General features: G+C 43.0%; 1 protein-coding gene across 1 annotated transcript in view; it reads right to left on the bottom strand.

Moving 5' to 3' along the window:
* The window catches only part of LOC121293814 (serotonin N-acetyltransferase-like), a 32,480-nt gene that overhangs the window by 8,988 nt on the left and 1,051 nt on the right, over positions 1-22,441 (bottom strand). The window contains exon 2 of the mRNA XM_041217158.1: positions 10,766-10,920. Within this exon, the coding sequence (XP_041073092.1) occupies positions 10,766-10,920 (155 nt within the window). The remainder of the gene's footprint in view (positions 1-10,765; positions 10,921-22,441) is intronic.

Here is a 22,441-nt window from a genome sequence, read left to right as displayed (position 1 = left end):
TTGTGATGACCCACAAAGGAAGAACAAGCAAACAATGAGATGGAGATGAGTACAATGCTCAAACACCCCACACGGAATGGGTTGGAACAACAACCACCTATCACTACAACTGCTGAATCGACAAAGAGTGGTTCAATACCAAGGAATGGAAAAAGAGCATGAAAAGATACCCAGATTCCAGAACAACCTCCAATCCAAGTTTACCTATAACAACAGAGCCTACAAATCCTCTGACAGACAGTGATTTGAATGGGATATGGAAGGGTTATAAGGCCTCCGGACTGCCTGAACCTATGAACGCTGAGATTTGAAGGGGTAGTTTGGGTAGTGATAATGATGTAAATATAAGGGGTAAGCTAGAATAACTTGAAATCTATTGGATAAAGGTTTGGGGTGAGGTGTAGTACAAAGATCTGGCACATATAGGGTTAACGTGGGACTGAGTACAGTACTGCCCACAAAGTGATGTAAGAGAACACATGACCTGAACCAAGGGATCAGTCTAGTGTTGGTCAGAGCTGTGTGTACAAGCACAATGGAGACAGTTCCTGACTTAAACCCTTTACTATGCATATGTACATTGTTCTTGTTAAATACATAGTTAACCTAATTAAGAGTCCAAAGACGTCATTAAAACCTACCGATCAGTATCCAAAATCCTATAAACAGTAAATATATCCTTCCTTTAGTTAAAGGGATCAAAACTGTACACAATACTCCAGGTGCAGTCAAACCAAGGTTCTAAACATTTGAAGCAAGACATTGTTACTCCTGTACTCCAATCCCCTCTGGATAAGGGGCCGATCATTTAGGACCGAGATGAGGAGAAATTACTTCACTCAAAGGCTTGTGAATCTTTGCAATTCTCAGCCCCAGAGGGTTGTGGATGCTCCATTGTTCAATGCATTTAAAGCTGGGATAGACAGATTTTTAGTCTTGCATGGAATTAAGGGATATGGGGAGTGGGCAGGAAAATGGAGTTGAAGCCCAAGATCAGCCATGATTGTACTGAAGGGCAGAGCAGGCTCAACAGGCCGTATGGTCTACTTCTGCTCCTATTTCTTGTGTTCTGTGTTCTTATGAAGGCCAACATACCATTTACCTTAATTGCTTGCTCGCTGCATGTTAGTTTTCAGTGACTAATAACAAGGACACCCAGGTCCCTTTGGCCATCAACACTTCCTAATCTCTCACCATTTAAGAAATTTTCTGCACCTCCGCTCCTTCTGCCAAACTGGATAACCTCTCACTCATCCACATTATATTCCAGCTGCCATGCTCTTGCCCACTTACTAAGTCTGTCCAAGTCCCCTTGAAGCCACTTTGCATCTCCCTCACAACACACATTCCCACCTAGTTTTTTGTCATCAGCAAAGTTGGAAATATTACATTTGGTCCCCAAATCCAAATCATTGATATAGATTGTGAACATCTGGGGCACAAGTATTATTCCTTGCGATAGCCCACTAGTAACAGCTTGCAAACTTCAGAATGATCTGGTCATTCCTACTCTGGTTAATGAACAGAAAACAATCAGCAATCCATGCCAGTATATTACCCTCTATCCCATATGCATTAATTTTGTTTACTAACCTGTGTGGGACCTTATCAAGACCCTTAGAGCCATAGAAAAGATATGGTACAGAAAGAGGCCACTCAGCTCATCATGTCTGTGCCAGCCAAAAAGAAAAAAAGAAATAAAATCAAAAAGACTCAGCAGGTCCTTCTCTCTTCCCACAGATGTTGCTGGACCTGAGTTTTTCCAGCATTTTTTTTTTGTTTTTATTTCAGATTTCCTGTATCTGTAGCATTTTGCTTCTAAGAGAAAAAACTAGCTGTTCATTTTAATTCCACTTTCCCACCACGGCAAATGGCAGAATTTGATAAAAATCTTGGAAATATATCAGCCATTCCTTCACTGTCACTGGGTCAAAATCCTGGAACTCCCTCCCTAACAACACTGTGGGTGTACCTACACCACATGGACTGCAGCGGTTCAAGAAGGCAGCTCACCACCATCTTCTCAAGGGCAACTAAGGATGGGCAATAAATGCTGGCCCAGCCTGCGAAGCCCACATCCCGAGAATGAATAAAAAAACTATATATTCTATTCTCCTTTCCTTCGTTTTTTGGACCTCTTTTGCTGCATTCTAAAATGCTCCCAACCCTCAGGCTTAATACTTTGGCAATGTTGATCTAATACAATCTTTAACCTCCTTTGTTAGCCACAATTGGCTCACATTTCCTCTTGGGTTAGTATGCCATATATTTGTTGTAAATCATATATTAATTCTTTCTATACTTGCCATTGCCCATTTACCATCATACCTTTTTAATGTATTTTCCCAATCTAGCACAGCCAACTTGTCCCTCATACCTTCATGGTTTCCTTTGTTTAGATTTAAGTCCCTCGTATTGGATTAAGCTACATAGTTTTCAAACCTCAAGCAAAATTCTATCATATTATGGGCACTCTTCCTTAAAGGTTCTTGTATCACAAGATTATTAATTAGTCATTTCTTATTGCACAATACTAGATCCAAAACAGACTGTTCCCTATTTGGTTCCTTAACATACTGCTCTAGAAAACCATCTCATACACATTCCAGACATTCATCATCCACAGCATTGGTGCTCATTAGGTTTACCCAGCCTACATGTAGATTGAAGTCCCCTATGATTACTGTATTACCCTTGTTATGTACACCTCTAATGTCCTGATTTATACCATGCCCTACCACACCACTACTGTTTGGTAGCTGACAATTAGCGATGTTTGCTGCCCCCTGCTGTTTCTTAGCTCCACCCAAAAGGATTCTACATCTTGTTCCTTTGATCCAAGATCTCTCATTAATGTACTGATCTCATCCTTTTATTAACAATGCTACCCCAGCTCCTTTTCCTTGTTGCCTGTCCATCCCACCCGAATACCCTTGAATTTTCAGTTCCTAGCCTTGGTCACCCTGAAGCCAAATCTCCACAATGGCAATTAGATCATACCCATTTACTTCTATTTGTGCCATCAATCCACCTACCCTGTTGTGAATGCTGCAAGAATTCAGATAGAGTGTCTTATGCTGTATTTTGACTCCATTTGATGTTGATGTTTGTTTCTGCTGCCTTCCACTTTTGTTTACTACTTCCCATTATCAGCTTTGTTTCTCTCCTCTCTGAATTCCCTCTCAGATTCCTGCCCCCTGACAAGCTGGTTTAAACTCTCCCCTGCAGCACTAGCAAATCTCCCCACAGAAATTTAGTCCTGGTCCTGCTGAGGTGTAACCTGTCCTCCTTGTACAGGTCCCACCTCCCCCAGAACCACTCCCAATGCACCATAAATCTAAAGCCTTCCCTCCTACACCATTTCTCCAGTCATATGTTCATTCACTCAATCCTCCCAGTTCCTTACTTACTAGCACTTGGGACTGGGAGTAATCTGGAGATTACTGCCTTAGAGATCCTGCTTTTCAATCTCTTTCCTAGCTCCCCAAAATCTGCTTTTAGGACTTCATCTCTCTTTCTACCTATGTCACTGGTACCAATGTTAACCACAACTGCTAGGTGCTCACCCTTCCCCAAAAGAATGTCCTGTAGCCACTCAGTGACCAGGGCTAGGAAGAGAAATCATGGGCCCTGGTATTTCTGTTTCCGAGCCCTCAGGCGTGACTTCAACAGAACTTTTAAGAGGCCAGAGAACAAAGATTGAATGGTTCACAACTGTACCTGTTTCTTGATCAGCCAGTCTGAAGACTCTGCTGATTGTTGCTTTTTCCTGTGGTATATTTTCAATATCTACTATGCAACACAACTTTATCGCAATATTTCAATACCTTAAAAGACTAATAAAAAGCACCAAGATGGAGTGGGATAACAGGTAAGTAGACAAAAGAACAAGATTTAAATGAATGGAAAAGTTTCTAGAGAATCATGTGCAGCATAAAACAGGTTACTGATTCACTATGAGCTCATTACACTCTCCTGTCCTGGCATTCTCCCTCCACAAAACACACTCACAGTAAACTTTCATTAACAACAAAATATACAGAACTCCAGCTATGATTCCACCCTATGTTCACAAGATCATTATAGATGACCAAGGCCACCTAGCCCAGTTCTTCTCCTTCATCCCAGAATGACATACGAACATATGTATTAGGAGCAGGAGTCATTCAACCCTCAAACTTGGTCTGCCAGTTGATAACATTGCCTACATTGTACCAGTGACCACAACTGAATTGGCTGTAAAGCGATTTGGGACATTGTGAACGGCGCCATATAAATGTAGATTTTGTCTTTCTTTCATTCTACCTGCATGCAGTAGGCAGAGTGACGTAGCATTGGTGAAATTGGAGGTCCAATGCTGATTCTCAAAGGGTAACTAGTCACAGAGCAATCGACTGATGTCAGCAAAGTTGCTAAAAAATCACTACATTTACAAGAACAATTCAAATCTACAGTTAATCTCCCCCTAAAGCTACCCCTCTATACCCCCTAACATTTTTATTCATTCACAGGATGTGGGCTTCGCTGGCTGGGCCAGCATTTGTTGCCCATCCCTAACTGCCCTTGAGAAGGTGGTGGTGAGCTGCCTTCTTGAACCGCTGCAGTCCATGTGGTGTAGGTACACCCACAGTGCTGTTAGGAAGGGAATTCCAGGATTTTGACCCAGCGACAGTGAAGGAACGGTGATATATTTCCAAGTCAGGATGATGAGTGACTTGGAGGGGAACTTCTAGGTGTTGGTGTTCCCATGTGTCTGCTGCCCTTGTCCTTCTAGATGGTAGAGGTCGTGGGTTTGGAAGGTGCTGTTGAAGGAGTCTTGGTGAATTCCTGCCGTGTATTTTACACTGTTGCTACTGTGCGTCAGTGGTGGAGACAGCAAATGCTTGTGGATGTGGTGCCAATCAAGTGGGCTGCTCTGTCCTGGACAGCGTCAAACCTCTTGAGTGTTGTGGGAGCTGCAATCATCCAGGCAAGTGTGGAATATTCCATCACACTCTTGACTTGTGCCGTGTAGATAGTGGACAGGCTATGGGGAGTCAGGAAGTGAGTTAGTTACTCATTGCAGGATTCCTAGCCTCTGACCGGCTCTTGTAGCCACAGTATTTATATAGTCCAGTTCAGTTTCTGATCAATGGCAACCCAGGATGTTGATTGTAGAGGATTCAGTGATGATAATGCCATTGAACATCAGGGGGCGATGGATGGATTCTCTCTTGTTGGGGATGGTCAATGCCTGGCACTTGTGTGGTGTGAATGTTACTTGCCACTTGTCGGCCCAAGCCTGGATATTGTCTAGATCTTGCTGCATTTGGACAAGGATTTCTTCAGTATCTGAGTTGTTGCGAATGGTGCTGAACATTGTGCAATCATCAGCGAACATCCCCACTTCTGACCTTATGCTGGAAGGAAGGTCATTGATGAAGCAGCTGAAGATGGTTGGGCTGAGGGTACTGAAGACCTCCTGCAGTGGTGTCCTGGAGTTGAGATGATTGACCTCCAACAACCACAACCATCTTCCTTTGTGCTGCGTATGACTACAACTAGTGGAGAGTTTTCCCCCGATTCCCATTGACTCCAGTTTTGCTAGGGCTCCTTGATGCCACACTCGGTCAAATGCTGCCTTGATGTCAAGGGCAGTCACTCTCACCTCACCTCACGAGTTCAGCTCTTGCATCCATGTTTGACCCAAGGCTGTATTGAGGTCAGGAGCTGAGTGGCCCTGATGGAACCCAAAGTGAGCATCAGTGAGCAGGTTATTGCTCAGCAAGTGTCACTTGATAGCACTGTTCATGACCCCTTTCATTACTTTACTGATGATCAAGAGTAAACTGATGGGGCAGCAATTGGTCGGGTTGGATTTGTCCTGCTTTTTGTGTACAGGACACACCTGGACAATTTTCCACATAGCCGGGTAGATGCCAGTGTTGTAGCTGTACTGGAACAGCTTGGCCAGGGGTCCGGCAAGTTCTGGAGCACAAGTCTTCAGTACTATTGCCGGGATATTGTCAGGGTCCATAGCCTTTGCAGTATCCAGTGCTTTCAGTAGATTCTTGATATCACATGGAGTGAATCGAGTTGGCTGAAGACTGGCATCTGTGATGCTGGGGACCCCCGGATAAGGCAGAGATGGATCATCCACTCGGCACTTCTGGCTGAAGATTGTCGCAAATGCTTCAGCCTTATCTTTTGCACTGATGCACTGGACTCTTCCATCATTGAGGTTGGGGATATCTGTGGAGCCGCCGCCTCCTCCAGTGAGTTGTTTAATTGTCCACCACCATTCATGACTGGATGTGCCAGGACTGCAGAGCTTAGATCTGATCCATTGGTTGCGGGATCACTTAGCCCTGTCTATCAATTGCCGCCACCTCTGCTGGATCTGCCCTGCCAATGGGACAGGGCGTACTTAGGGATGGTGATGGTGGTGTCTGGAACATTATCTGTAAGGTATAATTCCAGAAGTATGATTATAACAGGCTGTTGCTTGACTAGCCTGTGAGACAGCTCTCCCAATGTTGGCACTGGCCCCCAGATGTTAGAAAGGAGGACTTTACAGGGTTGATAGGGCTGCGATTGCCATTGTTGTTTCTGGTGCTTAGGTTGATGCCGGGTGGTCCGTCCAGTTCCATTCCTTTTTTGTGACTTTGTCGCGGTTTGATACAACTGAGAGGCTTAGACAGGCCATTTCAGAGGGCATTTTACACGTTTTGGGAGGGAGGTAGGGGACCTGTGGGCCTGTCACATATAGCCAGGTAAGGATGACAGATGATTTCCCCCCCGGTGAACCAGATGGGTTTTTACAAATATCGACAATGGTTTCATTAGACTTTTAATTCCAGATTTTTATTGAATTCAAATTCCACCATTTACGATGGTGGGATTTGAGCCCTGGTCTCTGGTTTATTAGTCCAATGACCATAGCACAACACCAATGCCTCACCACTCCAACCTTCCTCTCCAACCTCCTCTTCCTCCAACCACCCCCAACCCTCCCTTCAATCTTCCCTCCAACCTTACTTCCTCCAAACCCCCCTCCAACCTTACTCCCTCCAACCCCTCCTCCAACTTTACTACCCCCAACCCCTCCTCCAACCTCTCCCTCCAACCTTCTACCCCCCAACTCCATCTACACCCCCAAACCACCACCTTCCCTCAAGCCCCTCTAACTTTGCCCCCACCTCCCCCCAACTACCCTCCAATCTTTCCCCTGACTCCCCCTGCCCTACCCCCCAACCCCTCCCTCCAACCTTCCTCCCCAGCCTCTCTGTCCTATCCCTGAAGCCCCCATTCCCCCCCCCAATCCTTCAACCTTCCCCTAACCCTTTCCCCCAACCTATTCCTCCAACCATACCCCCTCTAACCTTCAGCCTCCCCCACCCCTCAACCTCCAGCCCCCAATGCACCCCACCGCCCCCCAACCCTGCAGCATCTGATTGGCTGTATAATTACAGGGATGTGACTGACTATTTTTCAAGCCGGAACACATTCACTCAGGCTATTTCTCACCTTCAGGCAGCTTTGTAGTTTCCTGATGAGCTTTTTAAAAAGCAATTGGAATTGGGAAGCTGCCTGAAAGTCGGAAGCAGCAGTGAAATTGACTTGACACTGACAAACCGGCTTAAAGAATAGCAGAACTCTCAGCCTATGGATAGGGAATTGGTTAATGGATAGGAAGTAGGGAGTGGGTATAAATGGGGCATTTTCATGTTGACAGGTAGTGACCAGTGAACTGCTGCAAGGATCAGTGCTGGGGCCTCAGCTATTTGCAATCTATATTCATGACTTTGATGAAGAAACAGAGAGTAAGATATTAAAGTTTGCTGATGATACAAAACTACATGGAAAGGTAAGCTACAAGGAGGACACAGAGACTGCAAAAGGATATAGACAGGTTAGACCGACTAAACAACAAGATACAGATGGAGTATAATGTGGCAAAGTGTGAAGTTATTCACTTTGGCCATAAAAATAGAAAAGCAGATTTTTTTAAAAAAGGTCTGAAATTTATAAATGTTGATGTTCAAAGAGACTTGGGTGAGTTTGTACAAGGAACACAGAGTTAGCGTGTAAGTGCAACAAGCAATTAGGAAGGCAAATGGCGTGTTCACCTTTATTGCAAGGGGATTGGAGTACAGTCGAATTGTACGGGGGTTTTGGTGAGACCACACCTGGAGCATTATGTGCAGTTTTGGTCTCCACATTTAAGGAAGGATATACTTGCATTGGAGGCGATACAGTGAAGGTTCACTAGATTGGTCCCTGGGATAAGGGGTTGTTCTATGATGAGAGGTTGAGTAAATTGGGTCTATATTCTCTGGAGTTTAGAAGATTGAGAGGTGATCTCATTGAAATATTCAAGACTCTGAAGGGGTTTGATAGTGTAGACAGATAAGAGATTGTTTCTGCTGGCTGGAGGATCTAAAACATGGGAGCACAGTCTCAGAATAAGGTACCAATCATTTAGGGCTGAGATGAGGAGAAATTACTTCACTCAAAGGGTTGTGAATTTTTGGAATTTTGTATCAAACACGGTTGTGGATGCTCCATCATTGAAGACATTTAAGGCTTGCTGTCTGGGATAGACAGATTTTTGATCTCTTGGGGAATTAGGGATATGGGGAGCAGGCAGGAAAGTGGAGTGAGGCCTAGGATCAGTCATGATCATAAGGTCTGCTCTTGCTTCTATTTCTTGGTTTCTTGGGGCCGGCACATTCAAAGCAACCTATATCTATGCAGGGCCACACTCAGTCATCAGAGCAGTATCCAGCATGTTTGTCACCATTGAATGGGCTGAGGATGTGTCTTTAGCTGGGTAAGCACCCTGACAGGAACCCTCATTGCCTGAAGCCTCCCTCTCTTTTGCCCCTTGAGGCTTCACAATCGCACCCTGTCACCTGGAATGGCTGTGCTCATGGTGAAAGGGAGATAGGTGGCCCACCCGTCACTCTATTAATCTCAAAGAAGAGGCCATGCTTTGGATATCCACCCATGACCACTGCGTCCCCTCAGTGCTACACTGCATACGTGTCTCCTTTACGCTTACCACAATGAAGGACACCATGTGTTCACATGCCAGAGATATGGAGCCACTCATGTAATGGACTCACTGCTCCATCATTTGCACATGGGACTTCACCGCCTCTGGAAACTTTGGCACATCTTCACTCTATTGACTTGATAGCTTCAGCCTTTGTTGCTTTGATGATTACTGAGACTTGCAACCTAAATGGAGCTGAGCATCACTGGGCCTCTCCTCACTCCTCTGAGGGCAAGGTTCCGCAGCTGTCAAGTCTGTGTCTGTGAAGTGCTCACAGATTCTCATTCTACATACCCAATTGCATTCACCGACATGAGTGTGTCTGTGCTGGTGGAGGGTGTACAGGAATGAAGGGACGCAGTGTCTTCAGACTGCATTACATTCTGTGAGCTTTCAAGTGTGGCTGGCTCCCTGGTCTGTCCCCCATCTGCTGCTGGACCTGGCGGAGATAAATAATCAAAGTGAAACATGTTGCCTTTCAACCAAGGCCTCTTGCCTCCCTTTGGTAAGGAGCTTATAGTGTTGGTGAAGGCTCACACAGGTCCTCATGCCAGACATGGTGTAAGGAATGTTAAGTGCAATCAAATCTTTACACATTCTCCTTTACTCTCCACACCTGACTCTCCATCAGCAACAGGGGGCCCTGCAGATAACAGAAACTCCATCTCCAGTCCATTGGCATTCTTCTCCTGCAAGCATGAACATAGGCGAAGTCAGTGCTGTTTCCTACTGCCTATGTGCTGCTCACTCTCAGACACTGTAAATGTACAGCACTGCACTGCTGCGATGGCATGGTGAAGTGACTATTCAGTTACCCCAATGCAGTATTCACCCCTGCCTGAGCATGGGTCTCGTGTGTATGATAATTGGTGCCCTGGTGCTGACCCCTCCATGGGTCTACCATCCGGCCTCAGATTTCACGGCACCTTTCAGTTAGTGCTGGGCTTCCAGTGGCCGACAGTTTACACCACTCACCTTTCCAGACCACAGCAGGTCACTAAATCTTTTCCTGCACTGGATCCAGGTTCTGGCAATAATCCCTTGGCTACTCATGATATCCGCCACCTCCAGCCATGCCCCCCTGGTGACTCTCCTCCTGTCTTCTGGATAGAGGACCTCCCTCATTTCACAAACTACTTCCAAAAGTGCTTCAAGGGAGTTCTCACTGAAGCTTGGTGTGACCCTTCCTCAATCTGCCATCATTTCTCTGCTCTCGCAGCTGTCCATCCCACCTTCATTCTTGCTTCTGGGTTCTAGCTGGCTGACTGATGGGTACCTTTTAAAATCCTAGTTGGTGCGAGTTAGTTACACTGGAACCCGCCTGCCATCATTAATCGGATGGCTCTCAGAGCAGCCCCTTAATTGGCTGCTGATGGGAAAACACAGGGGGAAGTCCCACTGCCCATCCATGTGTGTCAGCTCCATGCATGTCAGGATCTAAGGGCAAAATCCTGGTCCTTGCTTCTGTGCAGAGTTTAATTGAAAAGCTCCTTCTTCTTTAAGAGCCTTTTTAAAACCCACCTCTTTGATCTTGCTTTGGTTATTTTTCCCAGTAGCACCTTTAAGTCAGTGTCAGCCTCTGCAGTACCTTAGGAAATTTCCTTGAATAAAGTAACTAAATAAAAATAGGTTATGGTCAGGGTTGTAATTGTAATTGCAGTTCAGGGCTAGGTTAAGTACCTCAGAGGATATGATTATGGGAACAGCACTGTTTACTTTGCTCTATACCTGAGAGAGCTTTTCTTTATCCCAGAGAGAACCAATGATGAACGCCACCAGTCTCCCCTGTTCAAACAAGCCTAGGGAAAGCTCTGGGCACAGAGTGAGGAAATGACGAACTTCATCGAGATGTAGAGGGCAGTCTCCAGAGACTGAAATAAATGCTGTAACAAAACAAATGATGTCAATGGCACAGAACTAAAACACTAACCGTAAATAAAGCTTTGAATGTGGAGAGAGCATTTTGGGATCATGGAGAGACAGAAATATTTACGAGACTCAAGGAAGCCATTTGACCCAAGAGCCTAGATTTTCACCAAGACAGAGATCCTCTCCATTGTGGTGAAAATGGTGGACGAACACAGAAATTCTAAGTTTCAGCCCCAAACTGGAGTTGTGCTGGGGTTTGCAGATCCATAGTTTATAGAGGCAGCCGGGCATTTAAATGTCCAGCTGCTTCCACTGAGGTGAGATTTTGATAGGCCAGCAATATGAAACATTCAGATTAGACCAGGTAGGGGCTGATCTGAACTGGAGGGATTTGTTTGGATAGCAAACATGATTATGCACTTTTTATGCACAATCTCATTGGCACTGTCAAATGGTGGGTAAGGGAAAAGGGTGGTGGATATGGGCATGGGTTGGCATGAATTGGCACTAAGTTGGTATAGGTGCTATGAAGAGCCATAGTGATGTGGGGCCATGGGGGATGGATAGGGGGCACTGGTTGGCCTCGGGGGTTTGAGAGGCCATGGGGGTGGGTGGGGGCATGAGGTGGCATAGGCTGGCATGGGTGGGACATGGGGAATGTGTGAGGGTGGGATAAGAGGGGGTGAGGGCTGGAGAGCTTTTTAAAAAATCTTTTTTTAAAAAACTTAATTCAACAAAGTGCCGGAGCACAGTCAGGCCTGTGCCCAGCCTGTCTCTGCAGCTGGCATGCTCTGTACCTGTTCCAGGGGCAGCGGGCCTGATTTCTAATCCAGACCACATCTCAGGAACAAAAATCTGATCTGCAGGCAGCAATTTATAAAATAAAAACAGAAAATGCTGGAAAAACTCAGCAGGTCTGGCAGCATCTGTGGAGACAGAAACAGAGGTAACGTAGAATCCATATGACTCTTCTTGAAATGTTAAGCCTGTTTCTCTCTCCACAGATGCTGCCAGACCTGCTGAGTTTTTCCAGCATTTTCTGTTTTTATTTCAGATTTCCAGTCTCTGCAGTATTTTGCTTCCAGTAATTTATAAAGGTCAGGTTCATAGAGCCTGGAATTCTCCTGTCACTGTGCACCCAACCCAGCAGCAAAAATCTGAGTCTGCACAGGCAGAGAGAAAGCTATCCAGTCGAATCCGAAATTCCAGCTCATAATCGTAATCCAAGCAAAAATACACATCCTTTGGGGAAGCAACTTCAAAGCTCATCATTCATTCTCAATGAAAATAAAACTGGGGACAGAGGTCAAGCTGGCTGGCAACTCAGCATTGTCATTTAACACTGTCACACCAAGGCAACATGACATGCTCTATGTCCAGCGCAACAAGATTCTCTGTTTCATATCATGGGCATTGTGTCCTGGGAGGAGGATCGCTTCTTTCAGGAACACCTGGAGAACCTCAGGTTCTGATCGACTGCCACTTCCAGATCTACAATTTCTGTTACGTTGTCACCAACCTTCCCTGCCCAGAAATTTCCCATTTGGGAGTAAGTAGTTAATGAGATAAATGGATTCCCACTGGGCGATGTGCTAAATGCTGATGAGAATCCGAATCTGGAAACGGAGGATGGGGACAGTGCCTTTTCTCCCCGGAGCCAGTCTTCAAAGGAATTGTGATTAAGCAGCTTCAAGTTCCTGTTCAACGTGTGAAAGTGGAATTGATATCCTTCTATATGGTTAAATGTTGGAGAAGTGGAAGAGTTTAGTACACACATATACAAATCAATCCAGAAGTTTCTCTCAACCCATTAGTACACCCTGAAGAGTGTAACAGTGCAGCACAAAGGGGCCAGACTGAGAGCAGCCACTGCTGCAACAGATGCCTTGAGGGTTAGTCTGAATCCCAGACTTGCACTGAGGGTTATTGTGTCTGTAAAGACATCACTAGGCAGTACTCTGAGAGTGTCCTTAGCACCAGTAAGCTATGAGGAGAGGGCACAGATGCTCCAGGTTGATCCACTTTCTGAAGGCCTGTCAAATGCCTGTACATGAGTGAGTTTAAACCATTGTTCTGCACTCATTGACGCTGCAAGAGAAAAAGCTATCAGAAGCTCGTCCATCTGGAACAGCTGTTTCACCTTAGGCCTCTATGGTTCCAGGGCACCACCCAGCAGGGAGCACCTGGTGGAAACAGCTTTTTGTGGACAGGGTATGTGGAAAATTGCCCAGGCATATCCTATATATGAAAAGTAGACAAATCCAATCTAGCCAATTACTGCTCCTTCATTCTACTCTCAATCATCAGCATCGTTGACAGTGCTATCAAGCGGCACTAACACAGCAATAAACTGCTCACTGTTGCTCAGTTTGGGTTCCGCCAGGGCTACTCACCACAGACCTCAATTACAGTCTTGGTCCAAACATGGACAAAAGAGCAGAACTCAAGACTGGTGAGGTGAGAGTGACTGCCCTTGACATCAAGCAGCATTTGACTGAGTGTAGTATTAAAGAAGCCTTAGCAAAACTGGAGTCAAAGGGAATCAGAGGAGAAAACTCTCCCCTAGCTGGAGTCATGCCTAGCACAAAGCAAAATGGTTGTGGTTGTTGGAGGTCAATCATCTCAGTTCCAGGACATCAATGCAGGAGTTCCTCCGGGTAGTGTCCTACAGACCAACATCTTCAGCTGCTTCATCAATTAACTTCCCTCCATCAAGGTTAGAAGTGGGGTTGTTTGCTGATGATTGCACAGTGCTCTATACCATTCGCGACTGCTCAGATACATATGCAGCAAGACCTTGGGCGAAAATTTATACCGGCAGGATTTGATGGTCTCACCAAAGTCAATGGAGTTTTGAACAGCTCCCCGCATTTTACTGTCCTGCCCCCCACCACGATGGAGCTGTAAAATTCTGCCCTGGATAACATTCAGGCTTGGGCTGATAATTGGCAAATAACATATGTGCCACACAAGTGCCAGGCAATGGTTATCTCCAACAAGATAGAATCTAACCATCGCCCCTTGATATTCAGTGGCATTACCATTGCTGAATCCCTCACTATCAACATCCTGAGGGTTGCCATTGACCAGAAACTGAACTGGACTAGCCATATAAATACTGTGGCTACAAGAGCAGGTCAGAGGCTGGAAATTCTACAGACAGTAATTCACCCCCTGACTCCCCAAAGTCTGTCCAGCATCTACAAGGCACAAATCAGGAGTGTGATGGAATACTCTCCACTTGCCTGGATGAGTAGAACTGGAACAACTCTCAAAAAGCTTTGCACCATTCAGGACTAAGTAGCCCAGTTGATTAGCACCCCATCCACCACCTTAATCATTCATTCCCTCCCCCACAGATGCAGGATACACTGCAGTAACTCACCAAGGCTCCTTCAGCAGCATCTTCCAAGGCAGTGACCTCTACCACCCAGAAGGACAAGGGCAGCAGACACAGAGGAACACCACCACCTACAAGTTCCACTCCAAGCCATGGAAAAAGACAAGAAACAATCCACTGCAAAAATACTTAATTGGAGGGGGACCAATTTCAGTGGGATGAGAAAGTCCCAGGTAAATTGGAATCAACGGCTGTAACAGAACAATGAGCTGTGTCTTTCAAGAGGGGATAGGTACAGTCGAGTTACATTGCCATGAGGGAAAAAAGTAGAACATCCAAAGCCAAAGCTTTGACAGTAAAACAAAGCAGAAAAGTTGTCTGTGTGACAGATATTGCACTGATAATACAAGTGAGAACCAAGCTGAATATAGAAAGTTCAGAGAGAAAGTGAAAGAGGAAATATGAGAAGCAAAGAGCGAGTTTGAGAAGATACTGCAGTTAAAATAAAAGGGAATCCAAGACTTCAATAGGCACATAAATATTGGTTGGTAAAAGGAGGGGTTGGGCAGAACAAGGACCAAAGGGGAATCTGTGGATGGAGGCAGGGCAAGGCTGAGGTACTAAATACGTATGTTGCATCTGTCTTTACCACTGAAGAAGTTGCTGTCAATGTCATCATGAAAGAAGAAATAGGTGCGATACTGCATGGGCTAAAAAATGATGAAGAGGAGATATCAGAAACCCAGGTTAGATGCATCCAAGGATGCTAAGGGATGTAAGGGTGGAAATTGTGGAGGTACCGAACATAATCTTCTAATCAACCTTAGCTACAGGGATGGTGTCAGAGGACTGGGGAATTGTAAATATTACACCCTTATACAAAAGGTGTAAGGTTAAACCCAGCAACCACAGGTTTTTCTGTGGTGGGAAAGCTTTTAGAAACAATAATCCTGGAGAAAGTTAACAATCACTTGGATAACTGTGGGTTAATTAAGGAAAGCCAGTGTGGATTGTTCAGGGAAAATCATGTTAAACTAACTTGATTGAGTTTTTGATAAGGTAACAGAGAGGATTGATATGGTATACAAGGATTTCTAAAAGGTACTTGTGTAATACAATAGGCTTACCAGCAAAGTTGAAGTCCATAGAATAAATAAGACAATGGTAGAATGATACAAAGTTGGCTGAATGACTGGAAATAGTGAGTAGTGGTGGACGGTGGTCTTTTGGACTGGAGGAATGTATACAGTGAGATTTCCCAAGGGTTTGTACCAGAGCCATTGCTTTTCTTGATATATATCAATGCTGTAGACTTGGGTTACAAGGCACAATACAAAATTTGCAGATGACACAGAGCTTGGAAGTTCCTCATCCCTGGAACCATTCGCGTGAATATTTTCTGCAATCTTTCTCATACCTTCACATCCTTCCTAAAGTGTGGTGCCCAGAAGTGGATACAATACTCAAGTTGAGGCCAAACCAGTGTTTTATACAGGTTTATCATAACTCCCTTGCTTTTGCATTCTATGCTCCTATTCGTAAAGCCCAGGATCTTGTATGTTTTATGAACCGCTTTCTCAATCTGCCCTGCCACTTTAATTATTTATACACATACATGTCCAGGTCTCTCTGCTCCTGCAACCTCTTTGGAATTATATCCTTTATTTTATATTCCCACTCCTTGTTCTTCCTATCAAAATGAATCACTTTACACTTCTCTGCATTAAATTTCATCTGTCACTTGTCGGTTCATTCCACCAGCCTGTCTTATAGCCTCTTAAAATTTATCACTAACCTCCTCACAGTTCAAAAACTTCCAGATACTAGAGGTGTTCTTTCATAAAGCTATTAATGTATATAACGTTATTGGATTTTTTTTTTTAAATAGAGGGTCTGTGGGTGTGTCTTAATTAGAGTAAAGCCAGCTAGTCTGGGTGCTTTGATGTATACTAGTTTTGAGATGTAAGAGAGGTAAAGTGCATTCAAGAAGGGCAGTGAAATCTGGCACCTAGTTGGCAGAGACAAAGTAATGTTTATATTACTAATAAAATTGGTACTATGAAAGGGGTTTTATTGTGAGAAGAGGGGAGTGACACAATGAGAATTTACATTCAATGAGATGTGCTAGGTATAACAGATAGCAGTTTTGTGTGTGCAGAGCAGAGGCAATGTAAGATCACAGCCTGTAAGCCTACCACCGTGTCTGCAAAGAAACCAAAGTGAAAGGAACCTTATTTTGAATCTGTAAGGTGAAAAAGCTTTGCCTGGTGTCTGCTTAAAGTCTATGGGTTGCTGTTGCAATAATGGAGATTAGTTGGGAATTTGTTAAAAGTTATGATAGTAATTTGTAGCCACATATATATATTTAACTTGTGTAAATTAATAAATATCCCATGTATTTTGATATAAAACATCTCAAGAACTGATGGTTTGATTCCTGAATTTAGAGCTGCATCTCAAACATATCACTTAAAAATATAGGTTATGACAGTTGTTTAAAGTTTCCCTCTGGGATTTTTAAATAGCTTTACCAACTGCTGTGTTGTAACAACTGGGGGCCAGGATAAAAATATTTCTAATTCCTTGATTGGTTTGAAATTGGTGACTCTTAAGGTTATGAGTATGAGAAGCATTTTGAATGCAGGAGTTGGTGAGGTATTTTAGAAGTGGTGAGACTGCAAGATGGCTTTGGCAATTGCTAAGACTTGTCTGGGAGTAGAAGAGTTAACTCTGATTGGGTTGGAAAAAATAACCAAAAGTAAGTTAACAGAGTTGACAGATAAGGTAAAATTGGGGTTACCTGAGGGTGCTAGGATAGCAGATATAATTGAGAGTATAGCATAGCATCTACAGTTGGAAGTGAAACCTGACACTAGACTTCAGTTACAAATGAAGACGCTTGAATTTGAACAAGCAAAGGAACTGAAAAAAATTGAATTAGAAGCAAAGGACAGAGAAATGGCTTTTAAAAGGGAATTAGAAATTATGAAGATTGAGAAGGAGGAAAGAGAAAAAGAGAGAGAAAGAATTCCAACTGAAAATGTTGGCAGTTGAAAAAGAGACACCAGTAGGTGAGGAAGGACTTATCTCCAGAGTAGAACCCAATGGGGAGATGTTTAAATTTGTACAAGCTCTTCCAAAGTTTGAGGAAAAAGATATTGAAGCGTTCTTTATTTCATTTGAGAAGCTAGCTAAAAAGATGAAATGGCCACAGGAAAACTGGACATTATTATTACAGTCTAAGTTGTTAGGTAGGGCGCATGAGAGAAATGTTGGTGAATTATGATGTGGTGTAAAAGGCTATTTTGAGTGCATATGAGTTGGTTCCTGAAGCATACAGACAGAAATTTAGGAATGTGAGAGAACAGCCTGGGCAAACTTACACTGAGTTTGAAAGAGTAAAACAAAGTAAATTTGACTGGTGGATCTGGGTGTTAAAAATAGAGACAACCTATGCAGCTCTTAGGGCAGTAATTCTTTTGGAAGAAGTTAAAGATTCAATCCCTTCGGTAGTGAGAACTCGTGGAGGAACAGAGGGTTGATTCTGTAAGACAAGCAGATAGCTGATGATTAGGGGTTAGTTCACAGAGCTAAACCTTTTTGTCATCACCCTTTCAAATTGGAAAAGAATAAAAAGTGGGAAGGTGAAAGGAAGGCAGGTAGCCAGGGAAGAGGAGGAGCAGCTGGAAGTTTCCAGAAAGTTGTTTTTCTCAATAAAAAGGAAGGTGCTGAAGGTAGAAGTGACATTCAAAAACTGAGGTGTTTTCATTGTAATAAAGTGGGGCACACAAAGTCAGTGTGATGGAGATTGCAGGAAAAATCCGTTGGAATTGTTGAGGTACAGAAAAGCTCTGGAAGTTAAAGCACTGTGGGTTCTGAGGTTCAGGCACAGGAGAAACCAGTGGTTTGTGTACAGGTGAAACAGGGAGAATCAGTTACAGGTGAAGAAGTGGGAATGTGTTCACAGTTTACTCGAGAATTCTGAGGAGCAGGTGGCAGAAATGTGTAAAGACTTTGTGTGTGAAGGGAAGTCTTTCCATGTGTACAGAATGGAGTAGGTAAAGATCTTAAAATTTTAAGAGACATGGGCTAGTTAATGTTGTGGAATTGTGATATTTGTTGTTCAAAGGGAGTATTGCAGGAGCAGGTAATAATAAGTAGGGTTCAGGAGATGCTAAATCTATTCTGTTGTGGAAGGTAAATTTAAAGACCAAATGGAAGACACGTGAAGTTAAAGCTGAAATGCTGGAAAAATTGCCTATTGCAGCAGTTCAATTTATTCTGGATAACGATATAGCTGGACCACAAATGTGGGTGATGTCTATGGTAGTTGAGCAGCCTGTAGAAGTGTTTTCAACAGAGGTGTTACAGAAAGAACATCCCAGATTGTTTCCTGATTGTGTTGTAACGAGATCAAAGGCTCATGGGACGAACAAGAAAAACGAGATAAGCAGGTAGTTCAAAGGCAAGAAGAAGGTGTCAAAGTCCAATTAGCTGGCACTGTGTTTGATAACATTATTCAGGAGGAAGGAATGCAGGAAAATTCAACTGAAATGTTTAACTCAGAGGTTAGTGGAGTTACAGAAAAATGATTTGAAATTAAAACAGTTATACCAGAAAGCTTATTCGGAAACAAGCAAAATGTATTCCAGTATGCTATTACCTTTGAGGAGATATTTTAATGAGAAAATGGTGGTCGGATTATGTCTCAGTAAATTAAAGCTGCAGGGAGGTGCATCAGATTGTTCTCCTATTAGGATATAGAAATGAGATTGAGGATTGCTCATGAAATTCCAGTGGGGGGGACATTTAGGAATTAGGAAAAGATAGAGGTTATTTTTGGCCAGGATTGCATAGGGATGTAGTCCAATTCTGTAGAACCTGTTATACATGTCAAATAACAGGAAAATCACAAGCAGTGATTAAGCCGGTGCCTTTAATCTCAATAGCAGCATTTGAAGAATCTTTTACCAGGGTCATGATCGATTATGTAGGAGCCCTCCCTAAGACTAAAAGTGGAAATCAGTATTTATTGACAATAATGGATGTGTCTACCAGGTTTTCTGAAGCGATACCTTTAAGAAATATTACAACAAAGAAGATTGTGGAGGAGTTAATTACATTATTTACAAGATATGGTTTACCTAAAGAAATAAAATCAGATCAGGGGTCAAATTTCATGTCACAACTGTTTAAGGAAGTAATGAACAGTTTGGGGATAAAACAGTTTAAGCCAACAGCTTATCATCCGGAGTCACAAGGAGCTTTGGAAAGACGGTATCAAACTTTAAAACCTATGATAAGAGCGTACCGTCAGGGTTATGCACAGGATTGGGATACAGGAATTCCATTTTTGTTATTTGCTATTAGAGACGCTCCTAATGCATCGACTGGATTTAGCCCTTTTGAACTAATTTATGGTCATGAGGTAAGGGGACCACTGAAATTGATTCATGAGAAATTGGTGAGTCAAAATTCAGAAACTATTCTCCCGGATTATGTATCAAATTTCAGGGAAAGATTGAACAGAGCACGTGACTTGGCTAGGGAACATTTAAAGATATCACAGCAAATGATGAAAGTGAAAGCAGATAAGAAAGCTAAAACTCACAGTTTTGTTTCTGGAGAGAAAGTACTAGTTTTGTTACCAGTACTAGGTGATTCATTAAATGCAAGATTTAGTGGGCCTTAGAGGATTGAAAAGAAATTGAGTGAAGTAAATTATTTAATAAATACTCCAGATAGAAGAAAGAAGCAGAGGGTGTGTCGTGTAAATATGCTTAAAAAGTACTTTGACATGGAAGAGGAACACAAGAGGTCTTAGTGATGGTGGATGATGAGAAAGAGATAGAAGTGTAGGACTCTGAAATTGATTTTTCTCTAATCAAATTGGATAATGAGGGGGTGCTTGAAAATTTAAATGAAATATTGAGTTACCTTCCAAGCAAGTGTCAAATTGATTTGGAAAAGCTATTGCATTTACAAAAACCTATTTGTGGAGATAAGTTGGGAAAGGCGCATTTAGTGATGTACGTACAGAAATTTGATCTTCAATAATGCAACATCCTTACAGATTAAATCCGGCAAAGTTATCACAAGTACAAAAAGAAATTGATTTCATGCTTTGAAATGATATTATTAAGTCCAGTTGCAGTAACTGGAGTTTGCCTGTCGTACTGATACTGAAACCGGATGGATCATAAAGACTGTGTGTGGACTATTGAAAGATGAATGCGGTGACAAAAGTGCATTCATATCCCATACCACAGTTCAAAGATTGCATTGTGAAAGTGAGACAATCAAAATTTATCACAAAGGTCGACTTGCTAAAAGGATATTGGCAGGTAGAGTTGTCGGAAAGAGCAAAGGAGATATCGGCTTTTGTAACATCAAGTGAAATATATCAGTTTAAAGTCATGCCATTTTGCATGAAGAATGCACCTGTGACCTTTCAAAGACTGACAAAGTAATTGCAGGTCTAAGCAATTGTGCTGCTTATATTGATGATCTAATCATTTTCAGCCAGATGTGGGAGGAGCATTTACAGAATTATTTACTTGGCTACAAGGAGCTAATTTGGTGGTGAACTTGGCTAAGTGAATTTGCAAAAGTGCAAGTTACGTATCTGGGCGATACCATTGGAAGTGGTAAGGTGGTTCCGAGAGATGCAGAAGTCAAGACTATAACAAAATGAGAGTGTTGAGATTTCTGGGCACGAGTGGGTTTTACCGGAAATTTGTACCAAATTTTAGCTGAGTGGTCACTCCACTGACTGAACTATTAAAAAAGAACAAGTAGTTTCAATGGACACAGGAGTGTCTGAAGTCATTTGATACTTTGAAAACAATTAACTACTACACCAGTTTTGGCAGTACCCAATTATGCCAAGCAATTCAAGTTGGCCATTGATGCAAGCGATATAGGCATTGGGGCTGTACTGTTACAAGATGATGACACTGGAATTGAAAAACCAGTAGGGTATTTTTCATGGAAACTGAATGTACATCAGAGAAGATATTCAATGATCAAAAAAGAGTCTTGAAGTTTGGTGTTAGCATTGCAGCAGTTTGAAATTTATGTTGCAAACAATTCACCAGAAACAATTGTTTATACAGACCATAATCCTTTGAAGTTTTTGGACAGATTTCAAGACAAAAGTGCAAGGCTTTTCAGATGGAGACTATTGTTACAACCATTTAATCTACGGATTATACATGTTGCTGGAAGAGAAAATCTGTTGGCAGATCAAGAGTTTGAAGCTTAAAGGAAAATTGGACATTTTTAAAACCTAGACACTGAACTGGAGTGATTTCTGTTGATACCAAGGACTTGTGTATATATATTGTTATGTTAATGTATGCATCTGGTGATGTAATAGTGTGAGATGGGTTATTAAAATGAAGCTGTCTTTTCGAATTATGACAGTTCAATTTTCGATAGGGAGGGGGATGTCATGAAGAGTGGGTCTAGACAGAGAAGATAGAGAGACAAGATGCTCTCATTCATGAAGAGTCAAGAACCAAGAACACCAATTTAAGTTAATGGCAAAAGAACCAAACGCAACAAGAAAGCTTTTTTATGCAATATATGGTTCGAATCTGGAACACACTGCCTGAGAGTGTGGTGGAAGCAGATTCAACTGGTGCTTTCAAAAGGGAATTGAATTAGCACCTGAAAATAAAATATTTGCAGGACTATGGGTAAAGAGTGGGGCATAGGACTAGCTGAGTTGCTCCACAGAGAGCTGGCAAGAGCACAGTGGCCTGAATGGCTTCCTTCTGTGCTGTAACCATTCAATGATCCTATGAGTACAAGCCTACTTTATTGTAAACAGTCCTCATAATTTAATCTCCTTAGCCCTGGTATAATTGTATTGAACCTACACTGTGTCCCTTGAGTACCAATATATCCTTCCACTGAAAGCAGTATTCTAGATGGGTTCTAACCAGAGCTTTATAAAACTGTAACATAACTCTCTTCTCTTTCTATTCCATCCTCCAAGATAAAGGCCAACATTCCATTTGTGCTTTTGATTCCCAGAAGAGTGGTGATGGCTTCAATGGAGAAGCAACTGTTGTCCTGATCACTCACTTCACCTGTGCCCTTGTTGGTGCCACACAGCCAGCTGTCTCATCCTAAGCTGGGAGGCTGCCATCCAGCTGGAGCACCCACAACCAGAGCTACTCGGTCACCCA

This window comes from Carcharodon carcharias, chromosome 22, assembly GCF_017639515.1.
Source record: "Carcharodon carcharias isolate sCarCar2 chromosome 22, sCarCar2.pri, whole genome shotgun sequence".
Classification (NCBI taxonomy): Eukaryota; Metazoa; Chordata; class Chondrichthyes; order Lamniformes; family Lamnidae; genus Carcharodon; species Carcharodon carcharias.
Note: the sequence above shows the minus strand (reverse complement) of the source record. Positions and strands in the feature narration are given on the sequence as shown.